This window comes from Herpailurus yagouaroundi, unplaced genomic scaffold (genome assembly GCF_014898765.1).
Source record: "Herpailurus yagouaroundi ecotype Mexico unplaced genomic scaffold, PumYag 187, whole genome shotgun sequence".
Classification (NCBI taxonomy): domain Eukaryota; kingdom Metazoa; phylum Chordata; class Mammalia; order Carnivora; family Felidae; genus Herpailurus; species Herpailurus yagouaroundi.
In genome coordinates this window covers 6,523,461-6,543,902 of record NW_024412418.1, presented here as the reverse complement: position 1 = coordinate 6,543,902, position 20,442 = coordinate 6,523,461, and the positions used below count along the sequence as shown (strand labels likewise).

The following is a 20,442-nucleotide window of genomic DNA, read 5'->3' as shown; positions in this document are numbered from 1 at the left end:
ATCCTTACTCTAAACCACACATCCTCACTTCCTCTGAATGTCTGAATGTAAGGACAGCATCAGGCACCGGGGGGGTGCTCCTTCCCCTCAGTGCTAGCCCAAGAAAGAAGAGGGGAAATGGAGTCCCCTCTCCTCTCCACACCAAGCAGGACAACCTCCAGTAGCCCGTTGGCTGAGAGCAGTGGTGCCTGTGCCATCATGGAGTCCAGTACGGGGGCTGGGAAGCCCAAATTCGTGGCAACCTCAGCCGGGAGTGCCTGGCTGACCCAGTAGCTCTGTCAGCAAAAAGGGAGCTGCCCCACCTGGCTGTGACACATCCAGGGCCTGGGGAGCCCAGGCCTGGAAGCGAATCCAGAGCTGTTTGACCAGCCCCCATCCTCTCCTCGGCAGCACCGGGGCTCCTATACCTGCGGGTGGCAGGTGCACATTCAGTCACTGCACTCAGCCTGCCCAGAGAGGCAGCTGGGCCTCATTTATAGATGAAGAAGCAGGTGGGGTGGGAGGGGGTGCCTGTGGGTTCACTACAGTGCCACAGGGTGAATGTCGTGACTGGCTAGAAGGGACAGAGAGGGCAGAAGCCAAATCCAGGACAGGGGACAGAAACCAGAAGCTCTCAGAGGCTGTACTGGGAGCACCTCAGGCCGGAGGTAGAAGTCAAGGGGATTGCCACTGGGAGCATCAGCACTCTAGAAGGCAGTGTGGAAGCCTTGGGATGCCAGGGTGAGGAAGCTAGCAGGAAGCCAAGCCCTTCAGATAGGCCAGCTCAGTCAGTAGCCCACTGTGGTAGGCCTCCCCCAACCCCCACCAGGGGAGAGTACAGGGAAAAGGTGCATGTAGGGGCTTTTGCTAGAGGGCAAGAGCTGACAAGAGTTCTGAGGGGCTCTTATTCGGAAAGGCATTCTGGGGCCCAGCAAAACTGCTAAGAGCAGAGCGGAAAGAAGGGCTTTGCTGTCCTGGGTTCCAATCCCAGCTATGCTACCACCTAAGAGCAACCCTGGCCTAGGTGCGTAAACACATCTATGAAAGGGGACTATCCCATTGGTGGATGCTAAGATAACTGCATCAAACCATGCACAAGACCTGCTCGGCACGGGACCCAAAACAAGCCCTCAGCGAACCACACCAGGCCAGCTACGATGTGGGGGAGCTGGAAGGTGAGTGAACAGGAGAGGACCAACGAGATCCTAAAGGAAACAGGACAGGGGCCTGATGGGGAGTGGGGCTGACGGCAGAACGGAGGACTGGGGGAGAACACACCAGAACCAGAGGTTAGGCCTAGAAGGACTCTCACTGCTCTTGCTCAAGGTTCATTTTTCAGCAAGAGAAAAATGGGCCAAAAGAGCTAATGGGAACATGTGGAGGAACAGAAGGCTCAGGGGCCAGGAAGCAGGGGAGGACTTTCAAGGAGAAACACCTAGAGCCTGGCTTTACCTGGGAGTAGGGATGAGAGCACCAAAATGTAAAAAATGTAAAAGGGGAAAGGCTGGCTTCTGTTCAGGACCTTTGTCCTGGAGCTGCAAGACACCAACCTCTAGAGCTGACAGGTGGGGCAGGGAATGGGAACAGGATCTGGAGGGACACGGTGGGGGTGGGGGGGGCCAGAAGACCCCACACAGCAGGTGTAGCACGAGGCTATCCTTCCCGGAGGGCCTTGCCTCACAACTGGTGTGAGGCCCACGGCGGTCTCGGGTTTCCAGGCAGCAGCACGTGGGGAAGGAGCCTCGAGCACACGCTCCACCGTTCCACCCAGAGCCCGGGAAGGGAAAACAGACAGGTGCCCGGGACCTGAAGCCTTCCTTTATTATGAACTGTAACGAGCGTGAGACCAGGGAGCAGGTGCGGCAGGCAGCCCCCCTAGGCGTAGTACTGCAGGTTGGCTTTCTTCTTGGCCTGCACCTCCAGGATGCCCTCCATGTAGTCCTCGTGGGTGAGCTCTGTGGCACCCCTGCGCAGCGCGATCATGCCCTGCACCCAGGACACATAGGCTCTAAGGGTGCCTTCCCACACCCCTGGCCCGGCTCTGAGAGGCCTCAGCCCTCTGAGCCTCTTCCCCCCAGCGGTCTCCACCAGTCAAACGCCCCATCCTGTTCAGGGAAGGGGGCAAGAAGGCTCAAAGTAACCCACTCCCGCACCCCAGCACTCACCGCCTCCACACACACGGCCTTGCACTGGGCCCCATTGAAGTCATCCGTACAGCGGGCCAGCTCCTCATAGTTCACGTCAGGACTGGGTGTGGGGGTGGAGGAGAGATTCCACAGGACTGAGTTACTTATGGCGAGGGGTGGGAGATGTCCTCCCACACTCCCCATCGGGCAGCAAGGCCCACTCGTCTGGTGACGTCAACAAGTCCCTTCCCCAATATGCCTTGTTCTCCTCTCAGTACAAGATACAGGAGGAAAGAGGGTAGGTCAAAGCAGAGACCAGGTTATTTCTGGGGGTCTAGCTTTCTAGAAATCTGAGATTTCTCAGTCCCTGAGATTCCAGGGACTGATTCAGACTGCGGCAAGGGAGCAAGAGTTTGTAGAGACAAAGGATGGTCATCTCCCTCTCTTTCCAGTAGCGTCAGCCCTGCATCAGCACAGCATTTTTCAGTCTCAGGTGCCAGGAAGTGAATGGCAGGAAGTGAATGGCAGTGCCATTACCCCCAAGTACGAGAGAGGGAAACTCAGGCTTAGACAGATTGTAGCACCTGCTAGAGGTCACACAGATCTAAATCCAAGTCCATCTGGCCCCTGGCTGAATTCCCTTGAGCTACTCTGAGCTGTGCTCAAGCTACTCTGAGCTGTGCTCAAGCTACTCTGAGCTGTGCTCGTCTGCTGGGGCGGGGGCGTCAAGGAAACGGGAGGGCCTCAAGCCTGTGCACCTTCAGATCATGGGGGAGGAGGAGGCAGGGTGACTGTAAGGAGCAGAGCACCCAGAATCAGGGCCTGGACCCCAGCAAGATTCTATCTCGGGCTTCCGGGGAGAAATGGAAGCCAGCACGTGGAATAGTTGTGTGTGAACAGGGAGGGGAGAAGGGGCGGGTAGAGACCTGGGCACACTGTACGAAGGCCACAGAGACCGCTCTGTTGCTCCCCTCAGGTCTCGGCGCCTTGCTCATGCCCTTGCTCACCTGACGTTCATCTTGCGGGAGTGGATCTGCATGATTCTGGCCCGGGCCTCCTCGTTGGGCATCGGAAATTCAATCTTTCGGTCCAGACGGCCTGAGCGGAGAAGTGCGGGGTCCAAGATGTCCACCCTGTTGGTGGCTGCAATTACCTAAGCAAGAGGAGAAGCATCAACTTGAACTGAGGAAGATGGGGCTCCCAGACAGACAACACTCAAGGCCATGACAGGCAGAGAGATAGCCCAGGGTCCAGATCACACATCAAGTGTGTTAAATCTCAATTCTAGGGGCGCCTGGGTGGCGCAGTCGGTTAAGCGTCCGACTTCAGCCAGGTCACGATCTCGCGGTCCGTGAGTTCGAGCCCCGTGTCGGGCTCTGGGCTGATGGCTCAGAGCCTGGAGCCTGTTTCTGATTCTGTGTCTCCCTCTCTCTCTGCCCCTCACCCGTTCATGCTCTGTCTCTCTCTGTCCCAAAAAATAAATAAATGTTGAAAAAAAAAAAATTTAAATCTCAATTCTAACTCTAGGTGCAGTAGCTATGTGACTGCGAAGGTCCCCTGCCCTCTAAACCCTGTTTTCTTCCATCCATGATGACAATACTCACCTTTACTTGAGTGTTGGGCTGGAACCCGTCCAGTTGGTTCAGAAGCTCCAACATTGTCCTCTGTACCTCCCGGTCTCCAGCCTTCTCACTGTCAAAGCTGGGGCACACAAGAGGCCCGAGACACTGGTGAGGCCACAACTCGAGGAGAGCCTTCCCTTCCTCCACCCACTGGAAGCCTAACCCAACCATCCAGGACAGAGAAAGGTCTCACTCAACTGGGGGCCCCCAGCCCAGGACTGGTACAAGGAAGGTGTCAGACACTGGAGAGGCTCCTAGGATCAGCCAGGCTGAGAATAAAACAGTGAGCAAAACTAGCCACTGCCTGGGCTATCCACCAATGAATGTGCCACTGCAAACTGGGCTTATAGCTCAGAAATATGGGATCCAGACTTGGAGCATAAGGGAAAACCCAGGCAGGCATCCTTGAGGAAGTATCCGTCAGGCTGAAAACACACCAGGGGAAAAGTACATTCCACAGAGGGAACAGTAAGTGCAAAATCTCTCTCAGCACAGAGCTGGAGCAGGCCTATAAACCCGAAGGATGCTGTGAAGAGGTGGGGGCGGAGGCAGGTCCAGGATGAGGTGGAGAGGAGCAGGGACAGCCACACAGGGGACTGGTTAAGTCCAGCATTTATCCCAAGGAGCAATGCAGGGCCCATGGAGGATTTTAAGTAAGATGTTTGTGTGAGGGATGGGGTGCATGGCAGTGAAGCAAGCAGGTACGAAAGGACCATGCTGGCAGCCGTGAGGAGAATAGATGGTCAGGAGAAAAGCAGCAGGGAAGCCAGTTAGAAGAGAATTCAGGAAGCAAAACCACGAGAGGAGAGCTGCCACTGCTCCAGGGGAAGAATGGGACAGCAAGGGAAACAGGATTTAGAACAACCTCCTTGGAGGCACTCAGCATCCCCCTACCGCTTAGTGCCGATGGCATCCAGCTCATCAATGAAGATAATGGACGGAGCTTTCTCCTTAGCCAGGGCAAAGGCGTCGCGGACCAGCTTGGCACCATCCCCAATGAACATCTGCACCAGCTGTGGGCCAGCCAGCTTCAGGAAGGTAGCCTGATGAGGCGGCACGGTGATCCATATCAGGCCAAAGGCACCAAGAGAGGTTCCTCTTGAGTCCCTTTGGTAACGCTTTAGCTTCTGCCCCTTTCTTCCTCATCCCTCCCAAAGCACTCACCTTGGTCTGTGCAGCACAGGCCCGGGCCAGCAGGGTCTTCCCCGTACCTGGAGGTCCATACATCAACACCCCTTTTGGAGGCTGGATCCCCAAGTTCTCAAACTTCTCCTTGTGGTTCATTGGCAGGACAATGGCCTCCACCAGCTGCCAGGAAGAAGTCCTGGGTGAGGAGAGTGAAGCCCTGAGGGCTCCGAGCCTAACACTTAATGACTTCAACCCCAACCTGCAACCCTCCTACTCCTCCTATTCAGAGACATTGCTCTCTTCTTCCCTGCATCAAAAGGATGCAGAATCAGGGTGCCTGGGTGGCTCAGCTCAGTGGCCAGCTCTTGAGATCAGGTCATGACCTCATGGTTTGTGAGTTCAAGTTTATATATATATATATAAACTAACTTAAAAAAACAGATGCAGAATGCTCACTCCCACCAGGGCTGGCTATGGTCACTCCAGAAATAGCAGGATATGGTAGAAAAGCACTGGGACAAGAACCAGGAGCCTGAGTTCCAGTCCTGGCTCTGGCCCTAACCTTCCTGTGGCCCTCAACAAGTCATTTAATCTCTCTGGACCTCAGCCTCCTAAACTGTCATAGGGCACCCTCTTACCACCGTAGGATGGAAGATAGGAGGCACACTGGCACTAAGTGCTCTGATCAATGAATCAGAAAAACAAAAGGCTGGCGAGGCTACTAGTGGCAGCCGGTGCCTCCCTCACCTCCTGAATCTGTTTGTCCAGGCCCCCAATGTCACTGTATTGTTCTGTGGGCCTCTCATCCACCTCCATGGCCTTCACCCGTGAGTCATACTCTGTAGGCAGGGTCTCCAGGATCAGATAGGAGTCTTTGTTCACACCCTAGGGACAGAGCACAAAGCCTTCAGATTTGTCCCAGCTCAAGGCCTAACTAACTGGCTGGGTGATAGGTGTCTGTAGAGTGGAAAAAAAAAAAAAAAAAAAAAAAAAAAAACAGGACTAGGAAAGACAAGAACCGAAGAGCAAGCAGATAAGCTCGGACTCTCTGGGCTGTTCTGCTGAGATTTAGGGCCAACACTGAACTGGGCCTGGGGCAGAGGCTCAGCTAGCCAGTGGGAGAAACCTCACTGGAAAAGTCCTGCCTGGGCTCAGGGACACCACTCACCACCAAGTCTCCGGGCTTTAGCTTTTCAGCATCCACCAACCCAATGACAGGCAGGAAGTATGTCTGTATGAAAAATTCCAGGTGCAGTCTGTTACTGCCCTCAAGAACACTCCCTAGTCCTGTCCCACATCCACTCCTCACCCTCCTCAGTTCTCCTAGCATTGAGCTGGCCTCACCTGTCGGGTAGAGGTTTTGATCACTGCACATTTACCCTTCCTCTGGGAATCCAGGTCAATATTGGCACCATCCTCCTCTTGGTCATTGGGATCAACATCTAGAAGCTAGGAAGGGAAAAAACTCAGGTCAAGAGGCCCTGCTCAGCCCTTGGAGCTCCCCAAAGCCCAGTGCTTCTGGGGCCAAGACAATCCACCCCACTCCTGAGACTAGCCGCAAGCCCAGCAAAGGTGTGGCTGATAAGCCAGGGGACTGGTAAGATCTGTTTAGGTTCTACTTCTCTGCACAGAGCTCTCTACCCCCTAGTAAAAGGATACATGTGAGGCTTCTGAGGCCTTTTCAGGTTATATATATATCATATATATATCATATATCATACATATATCATATATATCATATACATATCATACACACACACACACACACACACACGTGTGTGTGTGTGTGTGTGTGTGTGTGTGTGTGTGTGTGTGTGTGTGTAGAGCCCCGGAAGTGCACACTAGGGAGGGGGCCTCACGAGGTACAGCTCTAACATGCAAGTTAGGCCTCAAAACTTTCACCCACTTTTTCTCCAACAGCACCATCGCAGGCTGCCTGCCTCCAAGCCCCGCTAACCCTTTCTCTTCCCCTCCACATACACACACACCTCGATGACGTTGGAGACAAGGTACGGCAGGGTCTTGTTCACTTTGATTTTCTCACTGTTCTCTTTGATCTTGTCCTTCATGGCCTGGAGTTCGTGGGTAACTCGCAATACTTCACTCTTCATGATCTGGGATGAGGGCAAGTGGAAGCAAAATGTTCAGCTGTGGCTCAGCTTATCCCTAGAACCCTGTAACTGGTGAAGCCCAGGCTGCCCAAGGGGACCTCCCGCACCCATTCAGTCAGCTCTAAGGCTCTCTGAAAGGTGAACCTGACTGTGTCCACATCCAGCAGAGGTCAAAACAGGCCAGTGTGGAAACTTCCTGAGGCAGTTGTAGCAGAGGAAAAAGAGCAGGGCCCTGAATCAAGCAAATACAGGTTTTAGCTTTTGCTGCTAATTAAGGGCTGGGTACTTCACCACAATAGAAACCTGTTTCCTCGTCTGTAAAATGGGGGCTTCCTAAGAGAAAGATTCTCAAGAGGAATAAAGACCTCGTTGGAAAGAGCATTCTGATTATTCCTCCTGTCAGACCTGCCCTCCCACCACCCTTCGAGTCCCTTCTAAGGCTTAGTTCTTCTTTCTTGATCCGCGGGCCCGAAGTCTTCCTGGCAAGGCCGAGAACAAAGTGAAAGAAGCTGCTGGGATCTCTAGGGTCTGCCCTGCGGGGGCCTCGCTGCCCCTGGGGCTGTGAGCCCACCTTGATCTCACTGTCCAGCAGCCGTGTGCGCTGGATAATCTCTTCTGTGGACATCTTGAGCACCTCCTCCCCGATTCCATCTTGCTGTTAAAAAAAAAAAAATTTTTTTTTTAAACTCAGGGCAAGGATTCCGCGTCCTCCGAGCCCACTCACAGCTTCAGCTTCCCAGCCCAGAAAACCAGAATGAAGGAGTCGAGACCCTGGCCCACATCCCAAGCGGCCCTGACCCCAGGACCAGGCTAGATCTTGACTCCCCCAGCCACTTCCTACCCTCCCGCCAAGGGCGTCTTCCCGCCGGCCCCAGCTCCGGGAGCCCCAACCCTCCCAGCGCACACCTCAGCTTCATCCCACACGGTAGCCATCTTCTCCTGCCGAGTCACTGGACTCTCCAGTTCCGGCAGCAGATTCATGTTCTGAAAGGAGAAGACCGAAGATCGGACTGGACAGGAACTGCGGCGAGAGATTAATACTTTCTTTCTGAAGGCCTGCTTCTGACTAGTGGCGGACCTCTCTCCCCAAGTCCTAACTCTTAACCGAATTAGGTCCGTCCTCCACGGCCACAGCGAATCTGCTACTCCGATTCAAAAGACAAAACCCGGGCCGCAAGACGCGCCCCTCACTCCCCCTACTGCTCCAGAAACGTTACCGCCCTCGTTCTGTTTAAACCAGGAGCGAGAGGTGGGTGCGCTATTGGTCGGCGCGCGCAATGGGCGGGGCCTGGATTTAAAACCGGAAGGGGAGGGAGCAATGAAAGGAGCCTACAGGGTGTCTGGGAAATGTAGTGTTAATCTGGCCGGTAATTGAAAGGGCACGTTCGTTAAAATTTTTTTTTTTTCTTCTCAACGTTTATTTATTTTTAGGACAGAGAGAGATAGAGCATGAACAGGGGAGGGGCAGAGAGAGAGGGAGACACAGAATCGGAAACAGGTTCCAGGCTCTGAGCCATCAGCCCAGAGCCCGACGCGTGGCTCGAACTCACGGAGCGCGAGATCGTGACCTGGCTGAAGTCGGACGCTTAACCGACTGCGCCACCCAGGCGCCCCTGAAAGGGCACGTTCGAAGGGGTAACTTGACCTCAGAATCTGGCGCAGCTAGGAATTAGGGGATTCGCGCGATGGCTCTGCCTCCCAAACCATAGACAACCTAGGCTAGCCGTGTGCAACGAGCCAAAAAAAGGGCATGCCCAGGGTCACCTGAGAGAATCATTAATCAGTTTTAAAGAGAAATCGCTGCTGCTTTTCTGAGCAGGTGCCACAGAACTGCCCACGTGGAAAGAGCTCAATTGACAACAGTCTCCACAATTAAAAACATTATGACTCAACGTCTGTAATCGTTTCTTGTCATTTCAAGGAGTAGGGCAGACCTCTGGATCTTATGAGACCCATTTGTTGTAGCTGGGTCCCTTGTTGTGGAGGATCTCTGCTTATTACCATGAGGTGAGACCCAGGGCACCACTAAAATGTACTTCATGTAAGCGTATATTTTAAGTCAAACCATCACAAGTAACCCCTATACAGTGAGAATCTGTGTAATGGTTTTCTTGGAAGCAGTTGAAGGCAGAAATTTCTTTAAATAACAGCATTTGCAGCTGCTTGCTCAGGCTGGCAAGCCACCTCTGCAAATAACAGCATTTCTTCCATCCTCTCAACAGCTCTGCCCCGTGGACAGATTGGCTTATCATTCTCAACTTTATTTTGTTAAGTAAGCTCTACGTGGGGCCTGAACTCACAACCCGGAGATCAAGAGTTGCTGGCTCCATCGACTGAGCCAGCCAGGCACCCCTATCATTCTCCACTTTAGATAAATGTGTGGACGATCATAGAGGCTACGTGACTTGCTCAAGGTTGTTCGGTGAGTCAGTGTCAGCACAGGGGCTGCTGACCCCAAATTCACACTTGTCAGAGTTGCCTGACAGGAGTCAAGAAGACCAGTTGGAGAAGAAGAAGCTGTCCTGTCTGTGCTGGCCACAGCACACCCACAAAGAGTCAGAATCGCTGGGGTCAAGTACAAACAGTTTATTTTTCTATAAAGAGCAAAGTACAAAGAGTCAGGGAGGGCAGCTGAGCCTGGACGAGCAACAGTGGGCAGGCCCTGGGCCCTGACTGAGGTTGGAGGAGGCCCCGGCAGCTGCCCCAGGAGTAAAGAGGGTCCAAGGCATGGCCAGTCAGGGGCCTCCCGCACGGTGGTGGAGAAGGAGCATGGGGAAGTGAGGCAGAAGCCCGAGACTGCTGGTGGGACTCACACAAAGCCAGGCTTCATGGATGAGCGGCGGCAGTTGGGGCAGCTGCGTGTCCCATTGTTCTGCAGGCACCTGGGGACGCGAAGGGCTCTGTCCACTCACTGAACCCATGCTTCCGTCCTGGGCCTGGGCTCTCTCTCCTCCCCTCCCCTCTGTAGGAGCTGGGAAGGTGTCTAAGCAGAGGGTAGGGTCCCCTGGATCCTGCTTGCCCCTGGCACTCTGACCTGAGCCTTCCAGAAGGCCAGGAGTCAGGAGATCGGCATCGAGGCCGGTACCTGTGTAGCCCTGGGTGTCTGAATCTCATGGTCTTTGAGAGGCCTCTCTGAATTCTCTTTGGGGAGGATAATGGCCACCTCAAAGGGCTGCTGGGAGGATTCACTGAGTTAATACAGGAGAAGCACTTAGAACAGGCTTGGAATGCAGAAAGCACTATGTTCAGTGTCACTATCGTGGTTAGGCCAGCTGGGGCCCTAGCGTACCCCAAAGGGACCCTGGGTGCCCCCTGCCCACCGGCCAGGAGCCCTCACCTGAGATGGAAGATGTGGGAGCAGGGCAGGGCCTGCAGCCGGCTGTTCCTCTCGCCTATGGACTCGCCGCACAGGCCGCAGTAGAGCTCCGTCTCCTCCACGCACTCATGGAAGCGCACTACGTGTGCACGCAGCTCCCTCTGCAGCCCCTTGCTGCGATAGATGCTCTCGCTCAGGCAGTGCAGCTTGAGTTGGCTCAGCTGGGGCCGGCAGGGACGGGAGGGTGGGTGTAGGGGACAAGACCAAGTCACTACTGGAGAGCCTCCCTCCTTGTCCAGCCCCAGAGGCTGTCCCCGAGGGACCACCAGGCAGTCGGGACCCACAGGGTCCGGTCCTGGCTGTGTTCTGGCCTTCCTGATGGGCCTAGGAAAAAACGTCTTGCCCTCCCTGGGCCTTTGTTTCCCCTCATGCAGAATGAGCAGGTGGATGAAGTAGGTGGTCCTCACCCCTAGAACTAGCTGGGAATCCAATGTTTTTGAAGCATTTTATTGACAAAATCTGCTGCAAGGACTCTGTAATAATTGATATGCTGTCCTGTTTTTGTTAATTAAATATATATACCACCTCATCAGCATTTCTGGCCAACCTGAGATATGTGGGTAAAACTGGGTATAATCTAGCCAAAACCAAAGATATTTGGCATTTTAGTTGGGATGTACACCGGATCCCAGAGGATTTCACATCTTCTAGAAGACTTGAAGAAACACTGAGTCTATTTTCAACATTTAAAGGTTTGGATACAATTATTAAATTTGAGAGCCACATGCACTATGGAAGGAACATGGGCTTTGGAGTTAAGACAGACCAGGTCCCGGGGCACCTGGGGGCTCAGTCGGTTGAGCGTCCGACTTCTGCTCAGGTCATGATCTCACGATTCGTGAGTTCAAGCCTTACACTGTGCTGATAGCACAGAGCCCACTTCGGATCATCTGTCCCCTTCTCTCTCTGCCCCTCCCCCGCTCATGCCCTCTCAAAATACAGAAAACATTAAAAAAAAAACAAAAAACTGACCAGGTCCCAAGTGTGGGACCTGGAGCACCTCTCTGAGCCTCACTTTCCTCAGCTGTAAAATGGGGCTTGCAGTACCCAACTTGCAGGGAGATAGTGATGACTGAGATCAATACCCAGAAGAACCTGTGTGTGCCCAGTTCTCAGTGGGTGGGGGGCCCACTGTTAGGGGTCTTAATGCCCATCAAGCTCTGAGGACTTCTGATCTCCTCTGAGCTATGGAATTCTTGCCCTGCCCTCTAAAGTGCTCTCTGTGTGGAAGAGAAACAGCCAGGGTCTGGGAACGGGTGGGGGCAACTCCTGGAGATCCAGAAGGGCTCAGGGCATGTGTGGGCTCTCAGGACAGCCCTCCCCACACACCCAAGATCCCACCTTGGGCTCTTGACTCCAGACCCAGAAGACGGAATCAGGTCTGACCTTGTTCCCCACTTCCTCGGCCAGGTCCTGGGCTTTCTCGATGGCATCCAGAGCCTGGAAGACACGGGCCAGGGCCGCAGGCAGAGATGTCTGACAGAGGCCCTGGCTCACAGGAAAGGGAGGGCTAGGGAGGGGTGGGCCTGGGGAGGGAGCTGGGCAGCTGCCCTGTGTGTGCAGGTAGCAGAAGGAGGCTGGAGCACAGTCACAGAGCTCTATGGGCAAGTCACCTGCTGCCTCAGTTTACTCAGATACAGAATAGGAAGAACATTTCTGTCTCTTTGGGTGTCGTGAAATCACGAAAGCAGTTAAGGCATCCTGAATTCAAACCCAGTTCTGGCCCTTTACTAGCTGTGGGTCTGGGCACCTCATGGGCCTTCTCTGAGTCGGGAAAATGACTTGGAATGTACCTACCTCATGGGATTCAGGTGAGGCTGACGTCAGACAAAGTGTCCGAAAGAGTCCTGCCCAGAACCAGCCCCACAGATTTCTGGGTGACCCACCCACCGGCTCCAAATAGGGGCAGTGGGGAAAGCCGGGAACGGGTAGGAAGGAGATTGACCTCACCTTGTCCAGTGCCTTCCTGGCTATCCAGCATTTGGCCACACCCAGCAGCACCTGCACCTGCCCCAGGCGGTTTCCAATCTCAGTCATGATGCTCATGGCGGAGTCGTACCTGGGGAAGGCTGTCTGCACAGCCAGGTGGAGGGTGGAGTCGGACTGGGCCAGGCCTACAACCCCTCCCTCCACTCTCCAGTGACCTCACCTCCAGGTCCCCACGGCTCCGGTGGATGTCAGCAAAGCAGAGCAGGCAGAGTGCCTGTAGTGGCCGGTCCCCATGCTGCAGTGCAATCTTCATAGACTCCTGTGAGGGAGGCTGGTCACTCAGGCCTGCTCATCTGCCCACCACTGGGGTGTCATCGCTCAGTGGGCCCCACTGACAAGGGTGGCCAGGGATCGTCAACATCCTCAGAGCCCAGTACACCTAGCGCCGTGCTGAGTCCCCGCGCGCTGAACCACGGAGGCCTCGCGACACCCAGGGGAGTGGACACTGAGGCTTAGAGAGCAGAAGTGATTTGATCAAGGCCACCCGGCTAGCAAGTGGCAATGCTAGGATTTGAACCCAGGTCAGTGGACCTCCAGAGACTGGCGCTCTTCCTACTTAAAGTGTCCCACAGAGGGTGTGGATGGGGTGGGCAGAGGGAAGGGCCTGGAAGGGAGTGAGGTTTGGGGATGGTGGAATAAACGCATCCTTCAGGGGCTCTTACAGAAGCCAGGCCAAGGGCAGATCTTGGGGCCCTCAGTGGGCTGATGTGGAAGGAGGACACCCTGGCCCACACCACCACCCTCCACCTGCCGCCCTTCCCTCCTGTCCCACCTCACAACACTCCATGGCGCTGCCCAGGTGGCCCAGCAGGCGATACGCCACCGCCATGTGGTACTGGCTCATGGCCCGGTACTTGAGGCTCCAGCCTTTGCCGTAGTCGTTAACGAGCTCTGCGGCCTTGCAGGGGAAGAACAGGGCTTTCTCGTAGTCCTGCGGGGGGACACAGAGAGGAGGTGGGACAAGATGGGACACACTGAATGGCAGGAGCTGCCTCTAAGTCAAGGGCTCCAGGGTCTGGCTTCTCCAGGAATCAGGGGTACCCACAGGCCCCACCAGCGGTCAGTCATTCCTTTGAGAATCCAGGGATAGAGTGATCCCAGCAGGGGGAACAGCCAGTGCAAATATGTGGGCTCCGTGAACTTTCATCTGATTTGCTGATGGATCCCAAGAGCCTAGCACAGTTCTTGGCACTTAGTAGACACATCATGACTATTGTTGAGTGAAGGAATGAATGAGAAGGTATTCATTCTCCTCACTGGGTCCCAGTGGGGCCCCTTAGCTTCAGAGACACGTGGCAGGGAGAGTACCAGACACCCCACCCCTAGCATCTGCCCCCTGGTACCCAGAGCAGGTGCTCACCGAAGGCTCAGTGACCGATTGCCAGCGCAGTCTGCTCCGAAGAACAGACCACTGAGGCAAAGAAATCACTCCCTTGTCCTTTCTTGCTCCTCCAACCTCCAAATCAGGAGGTGATGCCAATGTCCTCAGGGAAAACAGAAGAAAGTCAAAAAGGACTCTCCCCTCTCCACCTTCTCCACCTAATCCACGAGATCGACCACTCTCTGCCTCCCTCCTGCCACCGTGGAGGAGGGTTCCCGGCTCCCACAGATGTCAGTCCCTCCATGGAGCTCTGGAACAAATCCCCCGTCTCTTTCAACTCGATCATGCCCATCGGTGTACAAACTCATTCTGGTGTTTCTTACCTCATTAGAGAAAATAAATCAAAATCAAACAACCTTCTTTTGACCTCATGTCCCATGAGGGGGACATGCTACAGCTACAGCCCCATTTCTTTCTCATAGAAAATCTGTGTGATCTCTCGCTTAATATCTAACAAGCATCTCCCAGTTAATATGACTGAAAGAGAATTCTTGATAACTCCAATAAAAACCAGTTCCTCACAAATTTTGTTACATACCTTTTAGTTTTATTTAGTTAAGTAATCTTTACGCAACATGGATCTGGAACTCAGGACCCCAAGGTCAAGCGTCACATGCTCCACCAACTGAGCCAGCCAAGTGCCCCTTGTTAGATACTTTTTAATTTGAAGCCATGTAAATGTTTTATAGCTTCAAATTTTTTAAATTTTTTTTTTAATCCTAAATAAAAGGGGGCAACTGGGTGGTTCAGTCAGTTGGGCGTTGGACTCCTGATTTAGACTCAGGTCATGATCCTAGGATCGTGGGTTTGAGCCCCACATCGGGTTATGTGCTTAACGTGGAGCCTGCTTAAGATTTCCTCTCTCTCTCCCTCTACCCCTCTCCCTCACTCACATTCTCTCTCTTCAAAAAAAAAAAGAAAGAAAAGGAAAAAGAAAATTTAAATAAATGACCCTAATTGCGTATCATCATACTAATATTCTAATTAATTATAATGTTTAATTATACTATTATAATGATACTGCAATATAATATTAAATATAATTCTATAATATATTATTACATTATAATGTATTATATTAACATAACCACACAGAAAAAATTATTTCAGATGACCTTGGTATATATGTAGTTGGACAGTTCATCCATAGTAGAATATATGATAAAGACAAAAGAATAGCAAAGGAATCTTTTATTTATTTTTTAATTTTTTTTAATGTTTTTATTTATTTTTGAGACAGAGAGAGACAGAGCATGAACGGGGGAGGGTCAGAGAGAGAGAAGACACAGAATCTGAAACAGGCCTCAGGCTCCCAGCTGTCAGCAAAGCCTGACGCGGGGCTCAAACTCATGGACCGCGAGAACATGACCTGAACTGAAGTCGGACGCTTAACCGACTGAGCCACCCAGGCGCCCCAAACAGCAAAGAAATCTTAAACATCTTTCAGTTGTCTTTTTCTTTTAAGTAATATCGGTATTGTCTTTTGAAAGTACTTTGTGTATTTTGTATGTTAAAATACGTAATTATGTTGCTAAAAGTCAACACTTTCAGCCTAAGAGAAAAGAAAATCAAGATTAAAATAAATTATGGAAAATCCTGAAACATTAGATTTGAATTGCAAATATTAGCATAAACTTCAGTTGTCTTGGCAACTAAAAAGATTTAGAAGCCATGACAACCCAGTTGCAATGAGCACCTTGAGAACCCACGTTTGGTCTTTAATACAATTTCCCACTAAAAACAGCCCAGAGAAATGGCTAATTCCAGGTCTGGGGCAGCAAATATACAAAATGAGCCTGAGACAGCTTATTCTTCCAGAAAACAAGAACACTTTCAGTGTTTAAATGAAGTCTTGCCAAAAGGACACAGGAGCCATAGTGAAGGAATTCTGGTAACTAAAGTTAAGACAATTTGACCCTTGTAGGGGCGCCTGGGTGGCTCAGTTGGTTAAGCATCCGACTTCAGCTCAGGTCATGATCTCACAGTCCATGAGTTCGAACCCCGCGTCGGGCTCTGTGCTGACAGCTCGGAGCCTGGAGCCTGCTTCGGATTCTGTGTCCCCCTCCCCTCAGCTCCTCCCCTGCTCACACTCTGTCTCTGTCTCAAAAAATAAAATAAAATAAAAAGATAATTTGACCATTGCAAAGAATAATATTGAAATTAACTGAAGACTATCGAATATTTTTTTTAAATCCAGGATTTTATAATGATACTCCAAAAGAAGAAAGCAAAACAAATAAGTGATCTGATCCTTGAAGGCAGCTATGACAACAATTCCTTATTACGAAAGTGGTAATGAAAGGAAAGAGGAAGGTACTTATTCCATCTTTCCTATAGGAACTGTGTTTCGGAGGAGCCAATTAGCCCCACGTGAAGGGGGAGAGTTCGTCCTTCCCGAGAAATCCGTGCAGCAATTATAGAAGGAATGGTAAGAGCTTGGAAATCGCCATTTCACTACAGTTGAAATAAGAGAAGTGATTCAGGCAACAAACATCACTGGATGCTAAAACTGTTATGGAAAATGTTACTGCAGAACTGAATATTCACAGGGAGCCATAGTGTCAACACCCCAAGCTCACCTGCTGGTCACGAAAAGAGAAATGCGACCCCTCAAACAGAGGGATCAGGCTGTCGCCCCCTCTATCGGATTTGATACAACACGAGGCGAGCAGCAGGGCTTACACAGTCTTCTTACCAAAAAGCTGTGACCTGACTCTTCCCAAGTCATTAAGTTCCAGTTCCCAGGGGGCAAAGGAGAGAAAAAAAAAACAAGTCAAAGGACTCCTTGCGGAAGCAATGGGACAGTGAGATGAAACGTGTTACAGGGCAATGAGTGCCTTCTTCGATAAAAATTATAAAGGGGCACCTGGGTGGCTCAGTCGGTTAAACATCTGACTTCAGCTCAGGTCATGATCTCCCGGATCGTGGGTTCGAGCCCTGCATCGTGCTCTGTGCTGACAGCTTGGAACCTGCTTCAGATTCTCTCTCTCTCTCTCTCTCTCTCTCTCTCTCTCTCTCTCTCTCTCTGCCCCTCCCCCCCTCTCTCTGTCTCAAAAATAAATAAAACTTTGTTAAACATTTTAAATCATAGATAATAAAGGGGAGAAATTTTCTGTTGGAAAAGACTTAAGGGACGTAATTCCTGATGCACATGTGCCTCTTACTTGTGTTCCAATTTATAGAAGCTGAGGGTAAAGGCGTGTTTTCAGCATAAGCAGAGAAATTTATAATTGTGATTATGTAAGAAAGTGTCCTTATATAAGAAAATGTCTTTTTTTTTTTTCTTTCAGGGATACATACTGAACTACTTTGGGGTAAAATACCACGATATCTCTAATTTCATATCATAACACTTCAGCTAAAATATGTAAGTCAACTATGGCAAAATATTAATAATTGCTAAATCTAAGTGGGTATATGCAGATTCATTATAGTATTCTATTTTCCTATATGGTTAATTTGCTTTGCAATAAAAAAGGTTTTAAGACACCTCGTCCCTCTCCCATCCTATCAAATCTCACTGAATGGATTCTTTAAAAATATTTTTTTTAAGTTTATTTATTTTGAGAGAGAGAGAGCATGAGCACAAGCCAGGGAGGGGCAGAGAGAAGGAGAGACAGAATCCCAAGCAGGCCCCTGGCCATCAGTGCAGAGCCCCATGTGGGGCTCTAACCACTAACCCACAAGATCATGACCTGATCTGAGATCAAGAGTCTGACGGCTTAACCCACTGCGCCACCCAGGTGGCCCTGAATGGATTCTTCATACACCTAGTTGCTGAAAACAAAATCCTCGGTGTTGTCCTGGCTGACTCTCATCTCCTCACACCCCACCTCCAGTTCATCAGCATCTACACACCCAGTTACCCCCAGATTTATTAAGCATCTACTGCATGCCAGGCATCAACGCCTCCCTCCCCCCGCTCCCGTGGGCCAAGAGCAGCCTGGATGCCTTGGGGTCCCAGGAGAACCGACACTGGACCAGAAAGAAGCCTGCGGTCACTGCCCCCATCAGTTCATTCGAAATCTGCCTTCTCCCCTCCCCCCTCCTTACCTCTTGGACCTCACCACCTCCTACCTCCTTCTCACACACCTGCTGCCGTCATGCTGGCCTCCATCAGCCCTGGAACATGCCAGCTATTTCCCTTTCCTGCCCTGCCCAGAGCAGGGTTTTGCTTTAGCTGTTGTCTCCTTTTTCATGCTTTTGCCAGATTTCTGCATGGCTCACCCTCTCGTCTGCTTCCAATCACCAGGCTGATGCCACCTCTATGAAGCCTTCCAATCACCCTATTTGAAGCTGCAACACTCCATCCTCGGCACTTCCCACCCCCTTTTCCTTCTTTCCTTTCTCCTGAGCACTTTCTTCCCCTTCTTCTTCTTCTTTTTCTTCTTCTTCTTCTCCTTCTCCTTCTTCTTCTCCTTCTCCTTCTTCATGTTTACATATTCATTTTGAGAGAGAGAAAGAGAGAGAGAGAGAGAATCCCTAGCAGCCTCTGCACTGTTGGCACGGAGTCTACGTGGGGCTCCAGCCCACAAACTGAGAGATCAAGACCTGAGCCGAAATCAAGGTTCGGATGCTTAACGGACTGAGCCATCCAGGCGCTCCTCTCCTAAGCACTTTCTAGCATGCTGTATGATTGACTTACTGATGGTGTTTATTTGTCGTTTTCTAGAATGCAACCTTTACAAGGCCAGAGGCTTTGTTGTTGTTTTCCCTGCTTGCATCCCAAGCCAACAGAGCCCGGCAATACATATCTGATGAATGAATTCTTACAACCATGCTGGAGGGTGGGCCCTATTCTCCCTCATTTTATAGCTGCACCTACCAAGGTTCAGAGAGGAAAGGTGCTGTGTCCAAGATCACACAGCAAAACACACGGCAGTGCGGGTTCCTGGCCTGTCCTCACACAGGAGCCTCCCATTTCCCAGGAAGGCAGACAGACTAAGGTTTGAATTTTGTCTCTGCCCTTCCTGGTGAGCCTTTACTGTCCCTCTCAGACTTTCCTACGTGGGAGGACTCAGCGAGGTCCTGAATGGGGAGCGGGGCTTGTGCGAGGGTGTCAGGGGACCGGAGCCCTCCGCCACCCTCCCTTCCCCTGGGCCCAGGCCCACCTTGACCTGGGCATAGAAGCTGCCCAGGCTGCAGCAGACACGGCACTCGAGCATGGCATCATCGTTGTTGTGGGCATAGCGCAGGGCCTTCTCGAAGCTCTCCAGGGCCTTCTGGAAGAGGCTGAGGCCCAGAAAGGCGTTGCCCATGCTCAGGCTGACCTGGCCTCCGAGCTGAGCGCCTGCCCTGGTGCCAGGCAGGCCGAGGCAGGTCTTGCAGTAGGAGACGGTCTTGTGAAATTCACACAGCTTCTCGTTGCTGCGTGCCAGGTTCAGGTAGCTCTCCAGAAGGAAGTCAGCATCCTCCAGCTCCCGAGCGGTGTCGATCTGCACCACAGCGAACTGCCAGGAGGGTGGGGGCAGGTGTCTTCCACTTGGACTCTGAGCCTCCGACCCAAACCTCCTCCCTGCCTCACAGCCGAAGCCTAGGACCCAGCCCCCCGGCTCAGATGAGTTCTCTGCTCCCCAGCCATAGGCGAGAAGTGTCAGCCCTGAAGCCAAACTCAGATCCATAGCTTTCACCTTTCGGCCCGAGGCTACATGGGCCTCCCCGCCGGCCCCAAACCTGGATCTCCACATCCCCTGGGGTTCCGACTCGGAATCCCAAATGGGAAGGCTGGAGCCTTCTCAGACCTGGCCTGGAGATCCCCGAACTCTGAAGCTAAGAAGTTCGGTCTCCGTTTCAGACACTCAAATTCAAGGCCACAGGGCCCTAGATGGGACTCAGAGCCCCCCACGGGGCCGTGCTGCTAGCCCACGGGACACGGGGGAGTCTGAGGAGGCGGGAGGGTCGGGAGCCGGGGGGGTGGGGGTGGGGGGGTGGGGAGCCAGCCAGGCCCACCTTCAGCATCTCTTTGTAGCGGCCCATCTCCGAGTGCGCTGTGACCAGGCAGCCCAGCACGCGGAAGCGCCCCACGAGGTCCGCGCTCTTCTCCAGCACCTTCATCCACACGTGCAGCGCCTTCTCTGTCTGGTTGGACTGGTACAACTGGAGCCCCTTCTCGATCTGCTGCTTCGTCTGGTCCTGCCCCATCCTTCCAGAGCCCTGCCCGGCACACGGAGAGATCCTGGTGGCTGCGGGCTTCTAGGCACTCATGGCGGGGACCACGGTGCCGGCTGCCCACAGAACCACGGGCAGGAAAGCAGCACCAGGCAGGAGGCGAGCAGGGCCTGGATGGAGAGCGGGCGCCACCCTGGGAACAAAGCTGGTGCGGCCCCTGATCGCAGCTGTCCCTGCCAGTTGGGGCCACGTGGCCGCTGAGGAATGTCAGCCACAATGTCACGCGGGCCTCTGCTGCACCCACCCCAAGCTGGGAGCTGGCTGCCCAGGGATGCAGGCACCCTGCTCCCTGGGCAGCCCCGTGGGTGTCTCTTCGGCACCTCTGAAACTGGCCCCAACTCCCCTGGCAGGACAGGCCCTCCCCGGAGCCTGGCCAAGGAGCTGCCTCCAGAGGTGGGCCAAGGAAGCAGGGATGAAGTGAGGCGGGTGGCCAGCCCCGAGCCCTGCCCCTCCCCATCGCAACCTTCCCCCCAGACCCACCCTCCCCCAGGATTGGTTTTTGTGATTCTCCGGGCACTGCACCGAGGCCTCTTACACACGCACATGCCCACACTGTCCCCAA

The 20,442-nt window shown here is 52.7% G+C and overlaps 2 protein-coding genes across 4 annotated transcripts; both read right to left on the bottom strand.

Annotated features, from left to right (window-relative positions):
• Positions 1–1,775: 1,775 nt before the first annotated feature.
• Positions 1,776–8,097, bottom strand: PSMC3 (proteasome 26S subunit, ATPase 3). Its single transcript, XM_040495176.1, has 12 exons — positions 7,873–8,097; positions 7,538–7,621; positions 6,844–6,969; positions 6,200–6,304; positions 6,024–6,086; positions 5,603–5,740; positions 4,892–5,035; positions 4,622–4,770; positions 3,710–3,806; positions 3,113–3,258; positions 2,145–2,226; positions 1,776–1,965 (listed from the first exon to the last, which is right to left on the bottom strand). Exons 1-12 carry the CDS (start codon positions 7,945–7,947, stop codon positions 1,855–1,857), a joined length of 1,320 nt encoding a protein of 439 aa, XP_040351110.1. The 5' UTR covers positions 7,948–8,097; the 3' UTR covers positions 1,776–1,854.
• A 1,440-nt stretch (positions 8,098–9,537) lies between these two features.
• RAPSN (receptor associated protein of the synapse) lies at positions 9,538–20,056 on the bottom strand. Of its 3 annotated transcripts, none has more exons than XM_040495178.1 (8): positions 19,662–20,056; positions 18,824–19,147; positions 13,104–13,262; positions 12,492–12,590; positions 12,293–12,415; positions 11,729–11,782; positions 10,304–10,503; positions 9,538–9,848 (listed from the first exon to the last, which is right to left on the bottom strand). In XM_040495178.1, exons 1-8 carry the CDS (start codon positions 19,851–19,853, stop codon positions 9,776–9,778), a joined length of 1,224 nt encoding a protein of 407 aa, XP_040351112.1. In that variant the 5' UTR covers positions 19,854–20,056; the 3' UTR covers positions 9,538–9,775. The 3 variants fall into 3 exon arrangements, with proteins under 3 accessions (XP_040351112.1, XP_040351111.1, XP_040351113.1); XM_040495177.1 differs by having other exon boundaries at positions 18,824–19,162; positions 19,662–20,053; XM_040495179.1 differs by lacking the exon at positions 11,729–11,782 and having other exon boundaries at positions 18,824–19,162; positions 19,662–20,055.
• Positions 20,057–20,442: the final 386 nt, after the last annotated feature.